The following is a 19,933-nucleotide window of genomic DNA, read 5'->3' as shown; positions in this document are numbered from 1 at the left end:
TAAGCAATATTCAGCTCTCAAGGCACAGCTGAGTAACATCATGTAGTTAGAAAGAAGTGAAAGCAAACCACAGGAGGACTGCAACAGTTACAGTTGACTGACAAAAACTCAAGACATGGCGCCTAAGTGTGAGTCTGGAATCATCAGTGCTGAGTTAATGGAAATTCAAAGCCTCAAACTGGCAACACAGGAGGCCGACCATTTGTACCATGTTATGTCAATAAGCCTTTATAAACAGTTTAATCCCCTCATACATAACTCCACACCATCTGGTGGAACAGAATGTAATTGAAAGGAGATTTCTCATTGAAAAAGATCCTATCATGTTAACATCCATATTATATTTTTTTTTTATGGATTATAGTGTTTTTTCAGGTGGTTCCTTGGTGTTTTTTTCCTGCTTGAGTATCATTTCCAACCCATCTTATCCTGAAAATAAAGTAGATCGCAATACCTTTGATTCTAGATAATAGCTGACGATGTTTTTAAGGCACAGGTGGGAATCGCGAAAAATGAGCCTTTTGTGAAAGATCAACCTCTGGGCTTGGCCTCCGCAGTGATGACAGCACTAAGGAAGTGTCTGGAAACGGACACCATCCAGACAACCAGTGTTTAATGCAAAGCCATCTGAAAATAAATTCCTTGTCGGACTTGAATTAAACAAGGGTGAGCACAGGGCAGTTTTTTAACTAGTTTGATGAAAGAAGCACTATTACCAAGTTCAGCACACCTAACCACCCGATTGCAATCCCACAAACCATCCTGCTGCCACCCTGCACACTTGTGACTTCAGTGAGATCTTGTCGAAGAACAACATTTAAGCTCATCATGGACCATACAGGGGCATTTGTACTCATGGGACCCAAGAAAAATTAAATCTATATCAAAGGTGATGGTGAACACAAAAAAACGTAATGAGTATGTAGCATAATTAATCGCCTTAAGGCAAATTATGGATAAAGTATTAAAAGCCTTGATGGCAAGGGTCAAAGAGTCAAGATACTGTATTCTTTAAAAATAAAACCAAAATAATACCAGCCTGCAGCACAGCTTTTATTGACAGATATATCACATGCAGAACATCTCAAATGAAACAGAGTTGCAAGGTATTCCTACGAGCCTCAATGAGTGCATCAGGAAGAGTGATCTCCCTGCAGGATTCACAGTACACACGTTGCTAAGGAGGACACGCAAAGCTGAAAAGGAATGACTCCATTGATTGTTCCGTAAGAGGGGGACAGCCCTACTCCTACTCAGGTATCATACAGTTCAAAACAGCAAAGAAACTCAGTTAGAGACGTACAGTTTTCACAGTATTAAACCTTGCTCCTGTTGTTTGAGACCATAGCTGCAATAACTCAACTGATAACCCATATCAAAAGTGAATTCTTTAGAATGTATAAGCTATAGTCAGTAATAACTAGTTCTGAGTACTCCTAAAAGTGGCCTCTTCAAAAAATGGAAATATACAGATTTTTGTTCTTGTCCCCTTCCAATAACCCAAAACACAGACCAAAGATGCAGACTGTTATCCTATCATACTATCAATGACTGGTACATATTCACTGGCTGTTGAGCCTTTGGGATATTTAAATTAATTCACAAAGGTCTGTAGATTGGGCTCCAGAAATGGAAGGAAAGTTTTAACTTTCAAGAAGTCAGCATCAACAGTTTACAGCAGTTCAGGTAAAATGCTATAAACAGTACATTAAACAGTAATGAGTGCTGTCCACATTGACCTTTTCTTATGAGCTTAAGACAGATACTGTAGCCTTTTAACATTCTGTACAGTCAGGCTTTAAGCTGAAACAGTCCTTGTAATGACTTAGCACAAAGAAGCCTATGAAGCACAATGTTTTCATGATTAGAAGAATTAAAACATTATTATTCACTGCATTTATACAATGTTTCTTCAACGCAAAGGATCCCAAAGCACTTAACGTCTTGGAGGGACTATTCACTCACCAGTGATGCGCAGTCCCCATTAGAACTCCCTATTGCTTCGGCCACAAGGCTGAAGCAATGACAAACTCACAAGGAGAAAATTCGGATCTTTTTAAAAGTGCAATTGATCCTCAGGTACGGATTATAACATTTGGAGCTCACTGTATACATTATCACCATTTTAAGAGACCCAAAGTGACAATTGAAAAAGTTAGTGTGCACAGATTTTTTTTTACTAGTATTAAGTACTCACAATGACTTTAGAAACTTTGATGATTTCATTTGTTATTCATTTTCAAATTCAGAAAATCCTCAGGTTTCTGAACAGTTAGTAAGCAGGACATCTTAACTACACAGGACCTTCAACCATTTATTCATCCCCCAAGGATGGTCTCATTCAGAACAGCTGCAGTCCAACTACAGTAGGAGTGCTCTATACACGGGAGAGCAGTTTCACTAACAACACTCACTACATGCAGTGCTGCAGATTTTTCTGCTATAACAGGACAACTGCAGGGAAACCACTTTAAGCATCCTTTGTGCCAATGCAGAAAATCTGTTCAGGAAATTGGCCAGAATGGTTAGGCATCCTCCTATGAAAAGATCACAGGCTACAGGAGATCTTTTACCTTCACAAATGTTAATGAACCGGCCCTTTATATGAAAAGAGAAATACTATCGATCGTGAGGTGAGGTACGGGAAGGTTTAAATACATTAAAACATTTGTTCTTGATTATTAAACACATCTATTCTTACTTCTCTGTTGTTTGAGGGGAAAAAAGATGCTGCCAAAATCTCGGCATTCTTTGCCTTCTTGATTTCCCCCCCTGGTCATTAAATCAAAAGCAATACCCACTACTGATCTACAGTGGCTAACACAGACCAGGATATTGCTCCAACACAATTCTGTCAGATTTCATGACTTTGTATTATGGTGAGCTCAGGGAGCCTGCCTTCTGAGAAGAAAATAGGTACTGTTTTGGCTGCAGGAATAATGCAGTCTGCTGCCCCAGCCTCTGTTCTAGTGCCTTTGGGGAGACCGAAAAGCACCACACATCTTGTTCAGATAGGGTGCTTCGATCCCAGAAAAACAGAGTGTGGGTGACTAAAAAAACAGCACATCTATGTGAAGATCAGCAGGGCTCCTATTAGTAGTACAAGTGTGATTCAAACAGTGCTTTTACTGTCGATGCAGTGAAAGGGCAGTTCCAGGCATTTCGCATTTTGACAAAAGCAATAGTTGCAGAAGACATTGGTATCTGGTCTCACAAGTAAGCCACAATGCCTGTCTACCACGGACTATAAATAAAAGCATTATAACTATTCATGATAAAACATTGTCACTTTAACAGGACTTCTCATGTCCTTGACCCACGTGTCTCGTGTGAAATAATGCCTTGATATACAAATGGATTCTTTATGTACACACGCAAGAGCATTTAGACATTGCTTGCACCCATTTCTGGCTCTTGCATCTAGAGCAAAAACAAAAATGTCATAATGTCTTCTGCAATGCTTAGAAACCCGAAACAACTGATTGAATGACATTGTCACTTTTACTGTCCATCGGTCTGTATGGGATGATATGATAGCCACCGCACTTGTTAAAAAAAAGGGATTACATTTATTGGTTTAGTTTCATGCGTACTGCGATCTTCCAGTTGATTAGCGGAGGTTATGGCTCACAAGATAGCAGAGGTGTGGTGACCTGCTGGCCTTTCTTCGAGAGTCTTTTTTAGCAGCAATGCAACACAATGAGGACAATGGATTGGCTGCACAGATCTGTACCTCTGCTCGGCATTTAAATGTGCTTGAATGATTTACGATGAAGTGATGGGTCCTAGCTCAGTTAAGCGTCTCTCCTTTAAAATCTAGTAACACCTCTAAAAAGAGGTACAGCAGTTGTGTGCCGGACTAATTTCCCAAAAGGTTCCAGAGTTCTGCGGTTTACGTTCTGGGAATTCTCCTTTTCACACAAGCATTGAAAAAAACCACAGCCAGCCCACAAACAGTACGTCGTCTCGCCGCCGATGAAGACCCCTTTCACAGGGAAGGTGGGGGGGGTGAGTGAGGCTCCCATTTTCCTTCAGTCCGCCCTTGAGAAGAACGAAATGCCGTACTTTTTTTTTTTCCTCGCTCCTAAAACGAGAGCTAAGACTGGATGATCAGGGGAAGGCCGGCCCACAGGGCCTCTTCCCCCAGGGACACGACGGGTCTCGAACCAGCCCCCCCATTGCGCGGTCCCTGCCCTCGGCTGGGCTCTAGTCGGGGTCCTGGGCTTTGCGGAGGGGGTGTGGGTGGGGGGGGGGGAGGGAGGAGGGTGGAGAGGGAGAGGAAGAGGGGGGTCAGGCGTGGTCCTCGATGGGGAACACCAGGCGTGTGCCCCGGCTGAGCACCTCGTGGTCCCCGCCCTCCAGCTCCCTCTCCAGGGCCTCCTCGGAGGCGCCGCCGCCCCCGCCCCGCCTGCCGTTGATCTCCAGCCCCGCCGCCGCCGAGCCGCGGCCGGCTGACGCCCCGTTGGCAGTGATGGCCGTGTCGCCGTAGGTCAGCGTGAGGTCGCCATCGTTGAGGATGAGGTCAGAGTCGGCGTCATGCAGCTGCTCCTGGTTCTGCAGATACAGCGACAGTGAGACAGGAGGGGGGCGAGGGGGGGGGGAGGGAGATGACAGGCACACACACTGTTTATGAAGGACACTGAGGAGTCACAAAAAAGGAGAAGGGGAGGGCGGGGCACCACTTAGTAGCAGTTGTCATCATTTTTTTTCCCCACAGCGCACATTTCCCTTCTCCAAACATGTAAAAACGCAGGGAAATTCTAGAAAAGCAGCAGAACGGCCATCCTGCTGGACAAGTGATCCTTGGGACGAGTGTTCAGTTCATTGTCGTATGCAAAAGTGCAATGAAATGCTTATTTGTATGTATGCTCCAATACAAAGACATCCCGCACCAGCTTACAAAAACACCAAGTTCAAAAGTTGGCAGTAATGCTAAGATATGGCAGAGGAAAACAGGAGCCAGGCAGCATTGGAACATTTAAGAAGCTGCACGATAAAATCTTATTTACTGATGAAAAAATTGGAATTTGCCGGCCTTGCATTTCTTTAAGCATTGGGCTGTGTACATATTCATTAGCATAACCGTGAAAACTTTTTTTAGATTCATGTACAAGGAAAAGCTTCTTAGGCCCTATGAACATACTGAATCGGGAATCGTACTTGTTTGCCCTTCCTAAACCAGTGAAATAAAGAACTGGATCTGCCTACCAGGGAATTTGCTTTACATTGTATTTTGCACAGAAGAAGCCATGGTCTTTAAAATGAAATGACTGTCTCATTGACAACTTTTGAAATTTGGAAGCTGTGATCAGAAACCGGATTAGAGTTTCACACAATCACATTTATGCAACACTGTCAAATGTGCATACCAGCAAAATCTAAAAGAAATCAGGATCAAAATCAGTTGTGATAGATCTAACCGGCAAGTGGTTGGTTTGTTGGCAGCGCTATTGTAAACAGTGATGCCAACACACAACTTCCCTTTTTAAAAAAAAAAAGTTTTTTAAAAAGTTTTTTTTGTTTCCAACAAAGCAGAAAATATTTTCATTATTTCCCAATAAAGGGTTAAACAGGTTTATCTCTTTCAAATGTGTCAAAAAATAGATTTCTTGCATCTACTGTATATAGCACTTTTCATCCCAAAGAATCCCACGTCGTTTTACTTATAAGAGGGGACCCACATCACCCATCACTGAAGAGCAGCCTCACTACACTGAAGATCAGCTGGAGAAGGGAGAAATTGGTCCACCAATTAAATGAATTGTGACCTTTAATACATCTGTGAAAATCTTTCATGGTATAGTATAATATGCAGTACGTCACAAAAGCAGTGCACAGCAAATATTTCAAGCAAATATTCTCGTGTCAAACAATGTAAAATAACTCTCTTATCTCCTGTAACACTACTGTACTGTCCCCTCTGTTGTTAATGTTTGTCTGTCCTTGTTTCATTGGACTGCATTGTAAAACAAATTTCCCCCAGGAGGTAATAAAGCTTGAATTGAATTAAACACACTACAATTGCCTTAAAATGAATAATGAGATTGAACGTGCCTTGTTCATGTTCTGATAAGTTCAAATGTATGCATGGAATTACCCAAAAATAAACACTACTACATTAGACTTATTGTTCATCTTAATTTAATGATCACACTTACAAATTGTTTGACTGTAAAGCACTTTTGATTTTGCTGTCCCAATACATTTGCAAGGCACTGTAGTGTAGGTCATATTATTCATCTTCTCCACTAAGCACATTCATGCTCTCCAAGTTTTCAGTGTATCCTAACTGACCTATTGTTTTATTATATAAAAGCAACATATTTTTATAACAGTCAGTAGAATGCCCTTTAGCACTCAATTGAAACTAAAAGACTGCATGGAGCTAGAACTAAAACTCTCATGATCAGTTTAAGACATTTCTTCACTTCAGTCACTCTGGATTGGCACAAGAGTTACAGTGTCTGCTCTGGAGGAGACAACAGGCAGGCTATCACACCGCTGTGCTGTGTAAAGCAGATGCCACCAATTTAAAGTCAAATTGGTTCTAACTGACCCGGAGTTATCGCCTCACTTCCTATCACTCTTCACCTTCCAGCAACAAACGCTTTCGACACCATGCAGATTTCCATTACAAAAAAAGACTGCTGTCATTTCTAAGAGAATGCCTACGGACAGCGATGTCCTTTGTTCATGTTGCTACAGAGCCGACAGAATTAAAAATAAAGTGTGATTGGGAGGTCAAGACTTCACAGGGCAGCCGTGAATTCCTTGCACTGTTCCAATGGCAGAGGTACTTTGTTCTCACAGGAAGCAACGAGCCGCCATGCTGATAAACTGGAAATCTCATTTACCCTTCAGCAAAACAACCGTAGGAAGCAATTGCAGCAGGTTTGATCTCTGGCAAGATGTTTTCTTCTGGTTTGAGCAGGGCATTAAAGATAGAAACACTGAAAACGAATTCAGGAGTTCTAGCATTAAAAAAAAGGAATGCGAGCATCTCGACTAACGCGCTCTGCACGGAGGCTGAAGAAAAAACGAACGTCTGCAAATGCACACTTTGTTTTGCATATAACCACAAAAATATTTGTGTTCCAGTAAACCAAGCCTGAGTAAAATCGCTCAGTATCCTTTTTGTGGTACCTACTGTGTGGGTGGTCCCATTTGTTTAGAAACGGTCATTTTACAGCACAGTAGTTGGGGATTCAAAGACCAGGTTCTTTATAGCCAAAGCTCTTCATTGTGAGGTAAAGTACTATATACATTAGAAATACAAGAGAGGTAGGAACTCTTAAAGAAGCAACTAATGAAAAGGGATAAGATGCTTATACAGATCCATCTATGTCCCCAACTAAGAAATATGAGTGAAAAGCTGAGAAAGTGATAAACGATGCTGAGAAAGTGAATCATTCAAGTCAAGGGTTTGATCTTTTCACAGATTAAAAGAACTAATCTTTCAGCAATCTTTCATTATGGAACTGCAGCTAACTACAGAGGGGACTCAAAAGGAGTTACTGAAAACCTTGATACAGTAGGTGTTAAAGTCAACCCAGAAGACGATTTCAGGGCCAACACAGAAGTTGGTTCCTGAGGACACAAGTGGACATTAAGGAGGAGTGCATTTAGGACCGGAATCGGGAAGCTGTGAGAGTCTGGATCAAATTGCCCAGTCACAGTGGCAAAAGCTTACACTCTAGGTTCCTTAAAACAACACATGGAAAAGCTTAGAGTTAGGATTTGAATGGCCTCTATAATTAGTCACACTTCTTACATTCTTTTTCAATAATATCTTTTAATAATAATTTCCAAGGCCTTCACATTAACTGTACTGATAACTTGCAGGATTTACTGTATATGCCTTTCATGGTAATAAGGATGTTGTTTTTCATTTGTGCGTGTTGCTTATGCTGAAGTTGTGTGCATGTTTGCTTCTCTCATTCGATTGATTTCAGCTGTTCAAGATAGAGACCTATGTGACAATCGTAACTACAGCACAACAGCATTAATTATGGTCACTATACATTGAGTGTAAAATGGCTGAATATTATCTATTATTTCAGAATTTTGTAATTATGTTTAATGTCTGTGAAATAATGACAGGTACTGTATACAAACAACAGTAAAAAGGTCTTTTAAAGGGTTTCTATAGATTTATTCCTGAAACAGCCTGAAGTTGATAAACTAATGAATTTCTAACTTGTCTGCAATTTGTTTCAACCAAGTAGAGCATCACCATGAACAAAACATGCTCCTGAATGTGATGAGGTAAACTCTCCTCATTTCTTAATTTTATGTTCCCTAAAATCAGCAAAACAAGTGGCCAGACCTTACTGGAGGAAATGCAATACTTATCCTGTTTCTAGCCCACAATGTACCTAACACTCAGTTTGGAAGACCAAACTATCAGGTCCTTGTATCAGTTTTCCTGATGTCCTCCCTTGGACACCTCCTCCTTGTATATATACCTCTGTTTAGAAAACAAGACAATAATTTTGTATTTCGACAATTACATTTACACGGATTTACCAGGTATGACGGTCATTTGGAAAACAGCACAATTATTTTATGATTTTAAAGGAAATATCCACTCAAAATGCCAAATACGGCCATGCTGGCTGTCTATAATAGGAGACTGAAGGCATGGGTGTAGCGCCACAGACTCCGTCTTGTACTAATTGTTTGTCTGAAGAAACAGCAGCTTGTGGCTGTGGTGAAGCCCTGAGAGTAACACAGTAGCCAAATGAGGAAAGAACAGTAAACAAGCAAGACTGGATAAGATGGTGACAGAGAGTGTTCTGTTAAAAGAAGAGGCCTTCTAAATGAACCGTCACGGAAGGGAAGATGAAAATCATTAACCTCAGAAATACACACAAAAAGAAATTGGCGTTGGCTATTTCTGTACCAGGCTGTTCATTCATCCTTGGCTTTCATACTCACATCGTAGGCCTGTGGACTGGTCAGGCATCGAGCCAGAGGCCCACAGCAGGCAGGTAGAGTGGAGGTGAGAGGAGGCCCACTGTGCGTCAGGATTGGCTTCAAGTAACTGAAGTGTTTCTACTGTCAAGGAGTAAAACTCAGAGGTTGAAGAGTTATGAGTATTTTCAAACTGCAATTCTGCCAAGCTGAGCTGTCTTTAACTCCCTCAATCAGTTCTAGCAACTTCGAAGGGACTGCATTTCAGGCGAGCAGCACGTGGTGTTGTTAATGGGAACCGCGGCTCTTTCGTCACAAAAGCCAGTTCGGAGGCTTGCAGTCATCAGATATGCTACATCCTGTTCTCAGCACTCTTTTTCTAGCATTCGAAGGTGACAGAACCTGAAAGTGGGAAGTACAGTATCTTCAAGCACTTCAAAGTCTTTCGCCGAGGTTTGAAAGCAGAAGCAATGGATATGAAAATAATTATGAAAAGCACAAGTATAGTAAAGCCATAGGATTTAAGCCTTTTCTCTAGACCAGAGGCTAGAGATGATAGCTATGCTCACTTTAGATCACGTAATAGGTTTATTCCATGCTGAAAAAAAAGAAGAAAGAAAACACAACGTTTCGGCCGTGGAGCCTTCTTGACACACCTGACACACCTGAAGAAGGCTCCACGGCCGAAATGTTGTGTTTTCTTTCTTCTTCTTTTTTTCCAGCATGGAATAAACCTATTACTTGTTCCTTTGCAGCCTTTGCATGCTGACGCAGCTACCCACCTGAAGCACTTTAGATCAGATAACAAACAAGTAAAGAGTGTTGCATCTGCTCTGCTGGTGGAAACGTATGCAGTGATATTACAACATGTGTCTTTTGGGATGTTCCTTTCCCAGCCTAATGAGAACTCTCAGGGCCTTCAGAATGTTTTACATTTTCCTGGAAAGAAACACTGTTGACCCTGAAAACTTAGCAAGAGCTATCTTAACCGGAACCTGGTTCATCGCCTCCTCTCGCCTTCACAGCAGTGAAAGGAACATCAGGAAGAGAATAAAAAAAAGGCAACATTAACAGCATTGGGACCCCACAAGGCAACAGGAAAAAGGTCAGCTGAAAAAAGCCTTTTAAAACTCAGACCCTGGTTGAAGACGTTCAAATATTTACATAGGGTGCCTATGGCTTTGTTCCATGCTGGTACGACTACATACAAAAAAGCTTTAGGAAAGACCTGCTTGGTATAAATCACATCTACATCATTACTTGCACTTAGTGATTCATAAGGGAGCAAGCACTTAGAGAGTCAATATATCCGAGAGCAAATGTAATTCACAGCACATTACTTCAATGGCTATAATAAAAGAAGAGCAGTGTTCACTTTCTGGTTCTAAAATGCCCTGTTTTTAATGGCTCTAATGTAAACCATCTGAATTAATATACACCTTTCAAAGCTTGCGATTGAGTGTGCTGTATACTGCAGGTGCACGCAGGCCTACAAACTGAAGTGTGCAGGAGCAATTGAGCTGAGTGGTTCAATGACAGAAGAGCTCTTATTTCCAACTCAGTTTATAAACAGGAATATTGTTCCGAAACACAAAACTTTTGGAATCTCAGCTGTTCAGATATTTTCAATTAAAGTTCAGGATTTAAGGAATTTCAAGACCCATCCCTAAAAAACGTATCTAATGCATACATAATGCTGAGCAAAATCAATGAGGAGCAATAAACTAAAAGCTAAAGCATTAAGAAGAGCTTCCCTGATCAACTTCAGCAGGCAAAGGGTTTAACATACAGACTGAACAAACCCTGCTCTGTTCCTGTGTAGCTGGAAAAGGAATTTTTACCTCATTTGAGATTTGGTATTCCTTGGAAGAAGCTAAACTGGTTCTTTTTAAAGAGCCAAAGCAGAAATCTTTTTTTTTTTTTCAATCTGATTAACTCTTATCCAAAGCAAAATACATTTGTACCCATTTTTGCAGATGGGCGTTTTTACTGGGGCAAACTGAGACATTCCTCGCTTGAGGGTGCAACAACAGTGCTGGCGAATGGGATTTTTAACCCACTGACTTCCAGTTAAGACTTCAGAGCTCTAACCACCCCCTCACGCTGCTTCCCATAGAACCTTCTAGATCCTGGAATGTACAGAGATTCACACTGTCAGTGGCCAGAGAAAGGCCAGACAGCAGACCAAGGCAGCACAGCCAACAAAATTGGCTCCTAAGCACCACAACACGCACAGCTCACGTGAGAACTTTAACGAGAACATTTTGTATTTAAAGCCAGTCCTTCTACCAATGCCTGAAGTCCCTGCTCCCCCCCGCTTCCTACACAGACATTCCAAGTCTCCAGGACATTCCGGGAGTCTCCCAGAAATCAGCGTCTCCTCTCTGACTCCCGCAAGTGATCCATAACCTCACGGAAATCGCCCCCCGCTCCCACATTTTTCCGTTGGCAACACCCCCGATCCAAAAAAACATCATCAGCGAATGATTTAATTCTATAATATGATCTGGATCATTCTGAGAGTCTGTTCAAATCTGCTAAACACGCCGCATCTCTGTACAACGCAAGCTTGCAAAGACAGCGAGATTATTCAACTGGACTGGTGAGTTACAGTATTTCTAGTGTATTGCATATATATTATAGTATCTATCAGCGAATCATTTAATTATATAGCTGTGATTTTTTTCAAGGGGGACCCCTGGTCTGCATGTGTTCACAGGAGGGACGACCCCCTTCTCTGAAATCAATTGTTAAAAGCTGGGATGTCTGCCTACACCAAAATGGGTTTGACAAACACAAGCACTTTCCCTTTCCCAGATGTGTAATAACCTAGGACGACAGAAGCCAGTGAACGTCATGAACCATGAAAAGATTCTGTTCTGCAAAAAATAAACAGGAAATACAAATAAGTGTGCTACTGTTTTGTGCTAAATACTGAGGTGGAAGGGAGGTGGATTGAAAATGAGCTTTGGTTCTGTCAAGGAGACCTCCTTCTGACCTATGGTGGATCAGATTGTCACAGGAACAGCGTGGGGCACAGTAAAGGATTACTATTACTATAACACTGTAATTCATGGTGTCAAAACTGGAAAAAACACACACACACAAAACAAGAACAAAGAAATAACAGGAGGCTATGTCTACTGCAAACAAAGAGCAACATCAACACATCACTTTCATCCCTTCAGATGTGCTTCTGTTTTGAAATATAAAACAAGCGCTTTGAACACCCCAAAAAAAAAGCAATGTGTGCTGTTTTAATTTATGTCCCCCTAAAAAGTGGTTCTCAGTCCTGGTGCTGAAGTTCCATGTGTGTCTGCTGGCAAATGTTAACTGGTGACTGTAACTGATGTGTTTGCTGGCTCAGATGTTTTATTACACATACCCCTCAGTTTCATTTCCTTTGACTATGACTGGGAACCACTGCCACAGTTCCTAAAATGATTTGGTTACTGTAAGGAAAGTTTTTACATGTTAGAGAGGGTCACGTAAAAGGAAGTCTGTTCCTACAGTTATCTCCCCTTACTTTGTCAATAGACCATCACTTAACTTTTAAAACATCAGACAAGTCTAAAAAGTCGTGACCCGTTTCTATGCCAGTATCACGTGCTACTTTTAAACTGCTCGTTTACTGCCTGAATTTGTAGAACAAATTCAAGAGGGGTAAAATTATACAGAACGTAAAACCACTGTTTAAATTTTAAATTAGCCACGAGGGGAAGAATACGATTCCCACTAAATCAGGAGGATTGGATTTTTGTATAAGCTCTGTGAATTTTCAGAAATGGGACGGCTTTTTATTCACACTTTACCAAAGGTGGAACTATAAATGATGCAGAATTCAAGCTGAACTCTGGCAAGAGTGTGCTAGACTTTACGAGTAGCTGGGGAAGCAGGGGGAAAGGAGGGGGATTCTTCAGAGACATCAGATTCTGGAAGTAGAATCCGACCAACACAGAGGAAGAGTGAGGAAGAGCTCAAACCCAGCTTTTAAAAACATAATTACTCCTGAACTTTATGGGCATAAAAGCAAAATGATAACGGTGTGAGAGGCACAGAAAACAGATTTGTCTGCTCAACAGCGCACATCTGAACTTTCTGTGGCCACATGCGGACATTTTTGCTCCTAGTTCCAGTCTAACCAGGGCCTCGTGTCTGAAACCACTTTAAGCAAGATGGAAAGCTTTCACAAATATGTAGGAGGGACAAGAGGAGTCAGAAGCAAGTGTTTCAATTTCAGCGCTTCTGATGTGGGCAGCAAAGGCAGAGAGAGAGCTCAAAGCAAACATCCGTCCTGTCTTATGCCTGACACACCAATAAAGAAACATGGGACTTCCTGTGCAAAGAGGCCTGTATCTGAGATGTGCAAAAACACTTTGCCAGGAAGTACGAGCGCTTGGTGATCAAAGACCAGCTCACTACTTCATGCTTTACTTGTTGGTGTTAAAGCTCAGTAGGTGGTCAGCATGTTCTGTGTATCTCTTACAGAACCTTTTTTCTAATATCCTGACAGTTAACTGACTCCTATAAGAAATGGTTAAACAGTGCACGCTGTGTGCACATGACTCTAGAAAATGGCTGAATTGTCTGCAAGCAGGTTTAATTTCTCCCAAATCCCCCCCTCTTCATCATCATCATTCACTTCAGACTGCTTGTAGCCTTCCTTTGGGAACCCATGACTTGATCTTACCCGGCTCTGAAGAGCACAGTCTCATGATTTTCATCCATTACCTGAGGCAATGACCACATTTTGCAAAAAGAGAAGCAATTCCCAAGAATCACCAATGTCACTCAAGAACCTCCTAGAGCAAAACATAAAACTATGCAAGAGGGTGCCTGTTATTGCTTCTGTTATAGTAATGCCTTTCAAATCAGTTTTTACAGTCTAATAGTTGATGTATAAGGTACAGTCTTAAGCGTTTCCTCAATTGTTTTGCAGGCTTTTCCTTTCCAACTCGATTCCCTGCAAGAAAGGGTCTTGCGGGCTGTGCTGAATCAGTGCCATCCACCCATTTACTGCCAGAAAGCTACTTATCCTTGTGTTCATTGTGTTTATTGTCACTGTTTTTTCTATAAGCACAAGGAACAAAGCAGGACTGAAAGCACTTGACAACTCTCCCTCAGACAGAGCCATAGAGAGAAACCGAAGCTCAGAGCGAAAGCTCACACAAACAGACATGCACACAGACAGATGTCTGAAGCAGGGATCTAACCCCGAGGTTTTGAGGCCGCAACGCTATCCACTGTACTGCCTTGACAGTCAATATAACGACAGTAAATACCCATGACTGTGCCACAGACGGCTCCTGTATAATGACCAACACACCGACCAGAAAAGCACACTAGAAAAACTAATTAAAAAAAATAAATCAAAAGGCAACGAATGTGCCTCCATCTGCCATGGTTGTTGTATACAAGTTACGGGCAGGGAGAGAAAAATAAAGCTCTTGGAGAAAAAAAAAACTGCTTTGAATAAGAGTGATAACAGCAGATAAATTATTTTATATATCACGCGCCATTCTGTGCGCAGTGCGTAGACAATGGACAAAGGATACTTGTGATCAAAACTGTACCACAGTCTGAAGAGCCAGGCACTCTCTTGTTTCGTTTTGCTCCCACCTTCCGGCTGGGTCCCATCCTTTAAAGACATGAAATGAAATCTATTTCACACATGGACATTGTCTGAATGACCAGAAACAGAAGGAACAAGGTCAACGTATAAGAGATGAGAAAGATTTTAAACTTCCATTATTTTGAGGCTTGTCCCTTAACAAAAGAAATAGAGTGCAAATAAAGCCATGGAAGACTAAAGAAATACAGAACACCAAAGGTAGCAGAGGCCGGTCATACAGAATGGGCCACAGGAGGTTTCTGATGTAATGCGAGCTGTCTGAAGTAAATGTGGGAGTTAAAACAAATGAATTTTTCCATGTTTAAGCAAGCAAAATCAAGTTATGTGTTAAATTTGTACGGAAATCTGCAGATATTGCAGAGAGCAAGCCTTTGGTTTTCAGATATTTTGAATCACATACAAAGCGACTGAATGTGGTACATCTTTTTCCCCATCTTTAAACAGAATGTCACATGCCAAAATGGTTCATGCAGTCATTTTCACTTTTGCAGAGCAATGTTTATATGATTTTAAGACAGCAGCTACAATGCAAAAAGGTACCAGCACCTCTTTTGGAGAAGGTAGTGAGACGAGGCTAGGATTGGTAAACCGAAACCGAGCTGTACAGTCCCTAAATTAATTTCACACCCGCCGGTGAGGCATGACCCGATTGAGTGCGAGTTTTTTTTTTACCATGACATTAAGTCAAAACATTAATTTCTATTTTTTTTTCTCAGTAGAGGAGAAAAGTAAAGAGAGAGAAGCCTAAAGATCAGTCATTAGTCATTTCTAAAACACTGTATTCAACCGCTTGTGACACCGAAAGTACTTGGTGAACTTGCATGTGAATGAAGTAACAAGTGTTGCAGCAAACCGAGGACTTGATTCGATTTGAGAACAGCTGGGGCTAAACGCCTAAGAAGAGAACCATTGCAAAGCATTTTCACAAACCAAGAGGGGAAAACTGATTGGGATCAGTCTCCCTTCTGTGATATTTACTTAGTAGGCAAAGATCACGGCTGTGGTCTTGACTGATTGGGCTCCCAATCCTACTGGGAGAGGAAGGGAGGGAAACTCAGTTGAGCTGGCAGCCCAGCATACAGTATGATCTCCAGTCAAAGCCTGAGGAATAATGAGTCGGTCTCTAATTAATGTGTTGTACGTTGCACGAAAATGTCCTTTGATGTGTTTGTAAGTAGTGTTGTATTGACTGTATAAGTTTTGGCAACATACACCAGTCATGTAATTTGAATTTGATTTATGCTTATCTGCTAATAAGGCCTGTTGTAAGACAGGAGCTCATTCTGCATTGTCGCATCCAAAATCTTTGAATGGTTAACTTGTAGAAGGTTGTGGTGAGGGGAAAATTTGAACTAAATATCCCAAATTGGAAAACGAATATGGAGGGCTGGTAAATTAGTTCCTACGTAAACACAGTACAGCTGAAAAGAGCTCAGAAAAAGGGAGAGCAAAAGCAAAAACAAAAGTGCAACACGATACTGTACAACCCTTAAAACGGACAACCTTTAAAAATATATGAGATTTGCATGCATGAGGTGGCAGTGCATGTTTTAACCTCAGCACAGAACAATGCGAGGTAGAGACTGACTTGGTTTCTTTTTTCCAGAGGGCACAGTGCTGGACAGTGCCTATGAAAACGTGGGCAGACTTACTCCTTGAAGCACTTGGAAGCTGTCGCCGCAGGGCTGAGGATCCTGGTCCGGATCCACGCCAACCCTGTAAAGACAAGGAAGGAAGGGACAGTGAGAGAGGGCCGGCGCGCTGCCCCAGCTCGGGCCTGCAGGGCGGAGAGGCTGCGGCAGCTTTCACTGAGCGCGGGGCAGGCGAGGCAGCAGCAGCAACAGACACGGGCAGCCAGACACCCAACTCCTGCAACTCTCTGCCTGGCCAGAGGAGCACCACAGGCGAGGCTGCCCATTACTGCAAGAGAAGAGGACGGTGAAGGAAAAACCGTGGGGGGCTGCGGAAGCCATTTTCAGTCAAGAGAAAAGAGGGGCCAAGCATGCCAAAGCACGGGGTGGTAAAAAAAAAGGCAAAAAAATACCTTTTGCTTTAAAAACACACACACACACACACCAGATTTAAACCCGAATACAGCAGTGCTGAAGCAAAACCAAGTCTGGTCTGAGGTTTGCCATGCCTGAACATATCGCGTGGCTGTTACTTCATGGCTCAACAAGAGCTCACGGAGCCAGGAGCGATAGTTCAGGTCTGGAGTGCAGGGTGAAGTCTGTGGCTGCGATAGTCCGCGTCTGGGCTGCGTCACTGTCAGTTGCGCCCGCTGTGTCAGAATGGGCTTGCACCTGCCCCAGGATTTACAGCATACGCCACTGCGTGTCGTGCCCGGCGCCTGCTGCGTTTGCAGTGCCGTTAGGGAGAACTGAGAATTAGGAAGCAGTAGGTGGCTACTGCACAATTCCAAGGTAGGGCACGATTCCAAGGCAACTGTGTGTGATCCTCATTCCTCCTTTGACCCCAGAAGTAAAGGCAGATTTTGCAATTCATGATTAATTCCAAATTGGGAGGGATCACTGGGGCTTCCGAATTTTAAAAAAGAAAGTGCATATAGAAAAAAAGCTGCGTGCACTGGAGGACCATCAGTAACCCTGGCCAATGTACTAATTGTATTTCGTTTCATTCCAGGTTTTTTACTGCTCTACCCACTGCCTAAAAACAAAAAAATGCTCGATTGCTTAAACAATGAGGCTAAAGGATTATTTGATAATTGTAAGAGTGCTTTAACTAAAAGAGCAGAATTGCATTTTGGTCTCCACCCCAGGTTAGGGCGTGAACCAGACTTAGCCTGACTACATGGGGCTTGTTGTACAAAGTCTAGATCTTCCAATCTCAGGAACATCAAATATCTTTGAATGTCATAAAAAGTGACCCAAGGTTTGAGAGGAATGGTTTTATGACAAAATACATAGTGTACACTGCTGCTGATGCTGATGAAACACTTGTTTCATTACCAGGACCTGATCATCTGTCCACAGTCTCATAGTAAGCAGATTCATTTCAAAGCTGAAACATTCTGAATTGTGATCTGTGAAGAGCTAAGGACGAAATCACTACACAGACAGAGCTTAAATTGAAAGACATGTCATCAGCAAAGCTTATCCAGTAAACACTTCAGCTGTGGAATGTTAAGACAATAAAACTAGGAGCATATGTTAAGTGCTTAGCAGTCCCCCTGTAAATCAGAACGGCAAGCATATTCTCTAAGGCAGCTGGGACATGTAAGGCAAATGAAGATAAAATCCTTGTTACTTTTGAGCTACAGTATGAGTACAAGACAAGAAAAAGCACAAAACCAGCTGATATGAGAGTGTTAGAAGAACAAGAGGCACAAGCATGCTGTGAGAAATAAGATTCTGGAAAAAAGACAAAAGCAGACGGGTGAAACTGAGCCCCACTCTCCATAATCATGTTAATGCATCTTCCCTGATAAGAAGCTGAAAATGGCCATTGACAAAGGAAAGGTTCAGTTAATGTTTAAAAAGATGCCTGCACCTTCAGATCCATTTGAATCACTGTGGAGCTCGATAGGTACGGGACACAGAAGCATGAAAACTTGAGATAGATGAGATCAACGAAGAATTATGTTCACAAAAGCTAATTTTCAGTGCAAAAGGTTAGTTAATTTCAAAGAACCTTTGCAAAAAGACTCAGAGAACCTTCAAAAGACTAAGTAAAGTCTCATGAATAATACAAAAGCCTTTCAAGACTTTTTGGCATTTCCCATCTAAAAGTTGATTGAGATTATTTTTTAATTATTAGCAACAGTATGAAAAGAATGGAGGGCATGTTCTGAAAGCCAATTTTAATTTAGTGAAGTCTTTTTTCTGCCCAATTTGTTGCTGTAATCAGTAGACCAATGCACTCTTATCAGGGTTCAATCCCCACAGAACAGGTAACAATCCCAAAGCTTTGGTTGGTGAAGCAGCTAAGAGCGAAACATTGTGATTTTTGGACTGATAGACAACCTCCTCCCACAGACGTCATGTGCGAAATCTCAGTGGAAAACTGCTTAAAGCATCCTGATGTTTCACCTTAAATACTGCCATGGCCTACCGGACTCCTCTTCACAGGACGACACATATTCCCCAACTCTGGCACAGCACAGAAAGGTATGTTTAGTAGTCACATTCAGTGTAATCTCTCGGGTACTTTTAAATACCATAAAGTTACAATTACAGGACATAGCATGGATTCAACTAAAAAATAAAAAGGAATATGAACAGAGTGATTAAAAGAGATCGAAATTTCATTTAAGACACAGGACACCAATATACCTCATTGTCTTCCAGTGGGTCTAGGCTGCAGTGAAACTGAAAAACATGACTTTCAACATGACCCACAACTCTAAAGAAATCATTTACACAGGGGGAGAAAAAGAGATAAAAGGAAGAGATGATGAGTTAGATCTGCCTCTTCAAGGACAAGAGCTTTTGAACCACACCCCTGCAAAAGAAATAACAGACATTTGTTGTCCCACCACACCCTTCATGAATTGATCAAGTCTGATGGTGAGACATACAGAATACTGTCCCTCCCCTCCTACTTCCACATGTAAAAACACACTCAGAATAGTCTAGTGCTGCAGGTATTTAGTCAAATACCCTGACCCTGAGGACCCTAAGCCTTTAAAATAAACTTTGTGTCATACTGACTATTTGCAAACACTGTCAAATGAGCACGTCAAATGTTATTGGCATCTACAATTGGTCAATTGATTAAATGTACATTGATAAATGTACCTTGTTAAAAAGTACTCAATCACTGCACTGGTGTATGATGTTTCTTGTAGTATTTTATGTTGTATTTTATTGTATTTTGTGTACTTGTATATTTGTGTCTTTTTTTATTGGTGAAGGTTGTGAAGCAATATTACCAAGTGAATTTCCCAGGTTTGGGATTAGTCTTCTAAGACTAATGTGCTTTTCAGTGCTAAGAGGTGGACCCACTTCACCACAGAGTTCAGTTAGTCATAGTTTAGTTTAATTAGTCATATGCACAAATGCAATCAAATGTTTATTTGCATGTTTGCTCCAAAACAGCTCCAAAACTGTTGCTCCAAAACTAAGGAAACGCCAACTTAAACACAGAAGGACATCAGCAGCAGCAACAAAGTTAAATAACACTCATCTTAAATAAAAGTCAGAATGCCCACAATAGAGGAGAGCTGTACTCCAATAACTGACAGGGCTAACCTGATATCCCCCTGTAATGCCTTTCAATCAGACAACAAGCTGCTGCCCAACACTGGTATACCACACATGAGCACACTTTCAATAGCGCTCCTGTAAAATGTAGGAAGAATATTTAAAGATAGACCTGTTTATTTTTCAATTGTCTGAGGACGTAAAGATGCTGTTCTGCGTTCTCTGT

General features: G+C 41.7%; 1 protein-coding gene across 3 annotated transcripts in view; it reads right to left on the bottom strand.

The window, feature by feature from the left end:
- Window positions 1-1,032: 1,032 nt before the first annotated feature.
- Window positions 1,033-19,933, bottom strand: part of slc9a7 (solute carrier family 9 member 7) — a 55,938-nt gene continuing 37,037 nt past the window's right edge. The window contains exons 13-17 of one of the 3 annotated variants that reach the window (XM_006639229.3): window positions 18,595-18,654; window positions 16,198-16,261; window positions 14,469-14,551; window positions 8,938-9,043; window positions 1,033-4,554 (exon numbers count right to left, since the gene is read on the bottom strand). In XM_006639229.3, the coding sequence (XP_006639292.2) occupies window positions 4,291-4,554; window positions 8,938-9,043; window positions 14,469-14,551; window positions 16,198-16,261; window positions 18,595-18,654 (577 nt within the window). In that variant the 3' untranslated portion in view covers window positions 1,033-4,290. Of the gene's footprint in view, window positions 4,640-8,937; window positions 9,044-14,468; window positions 14,552-16,197; window positions 16,262-18,594; window positions 18,655-19,933 lie in introns of all 3 variants that reach the window. The other 2 variants (XM_015364299.2, XM_015364298.2) reach the window with 2 other exon arrangements.

This window comes from Lepisosteus oculatus, chromosome 15, assembly GCF_040954835.1.
Source record: "Lepisosteus oculatus isolate fLepOcu1 chromosome 15, fLepOcu1.hap2, whole genome shotgun sequence".
Taxonomy (NCBI): Eukaryota; Metazoa; Chordata; class Actinopteri; order Semionotiformes; family Lepisosteidae; genus Lepisosteus; species Lepisosteus oculatus.
This window is presented reverse-complemented; position numbering and strand designations above follow the sequence as displayed.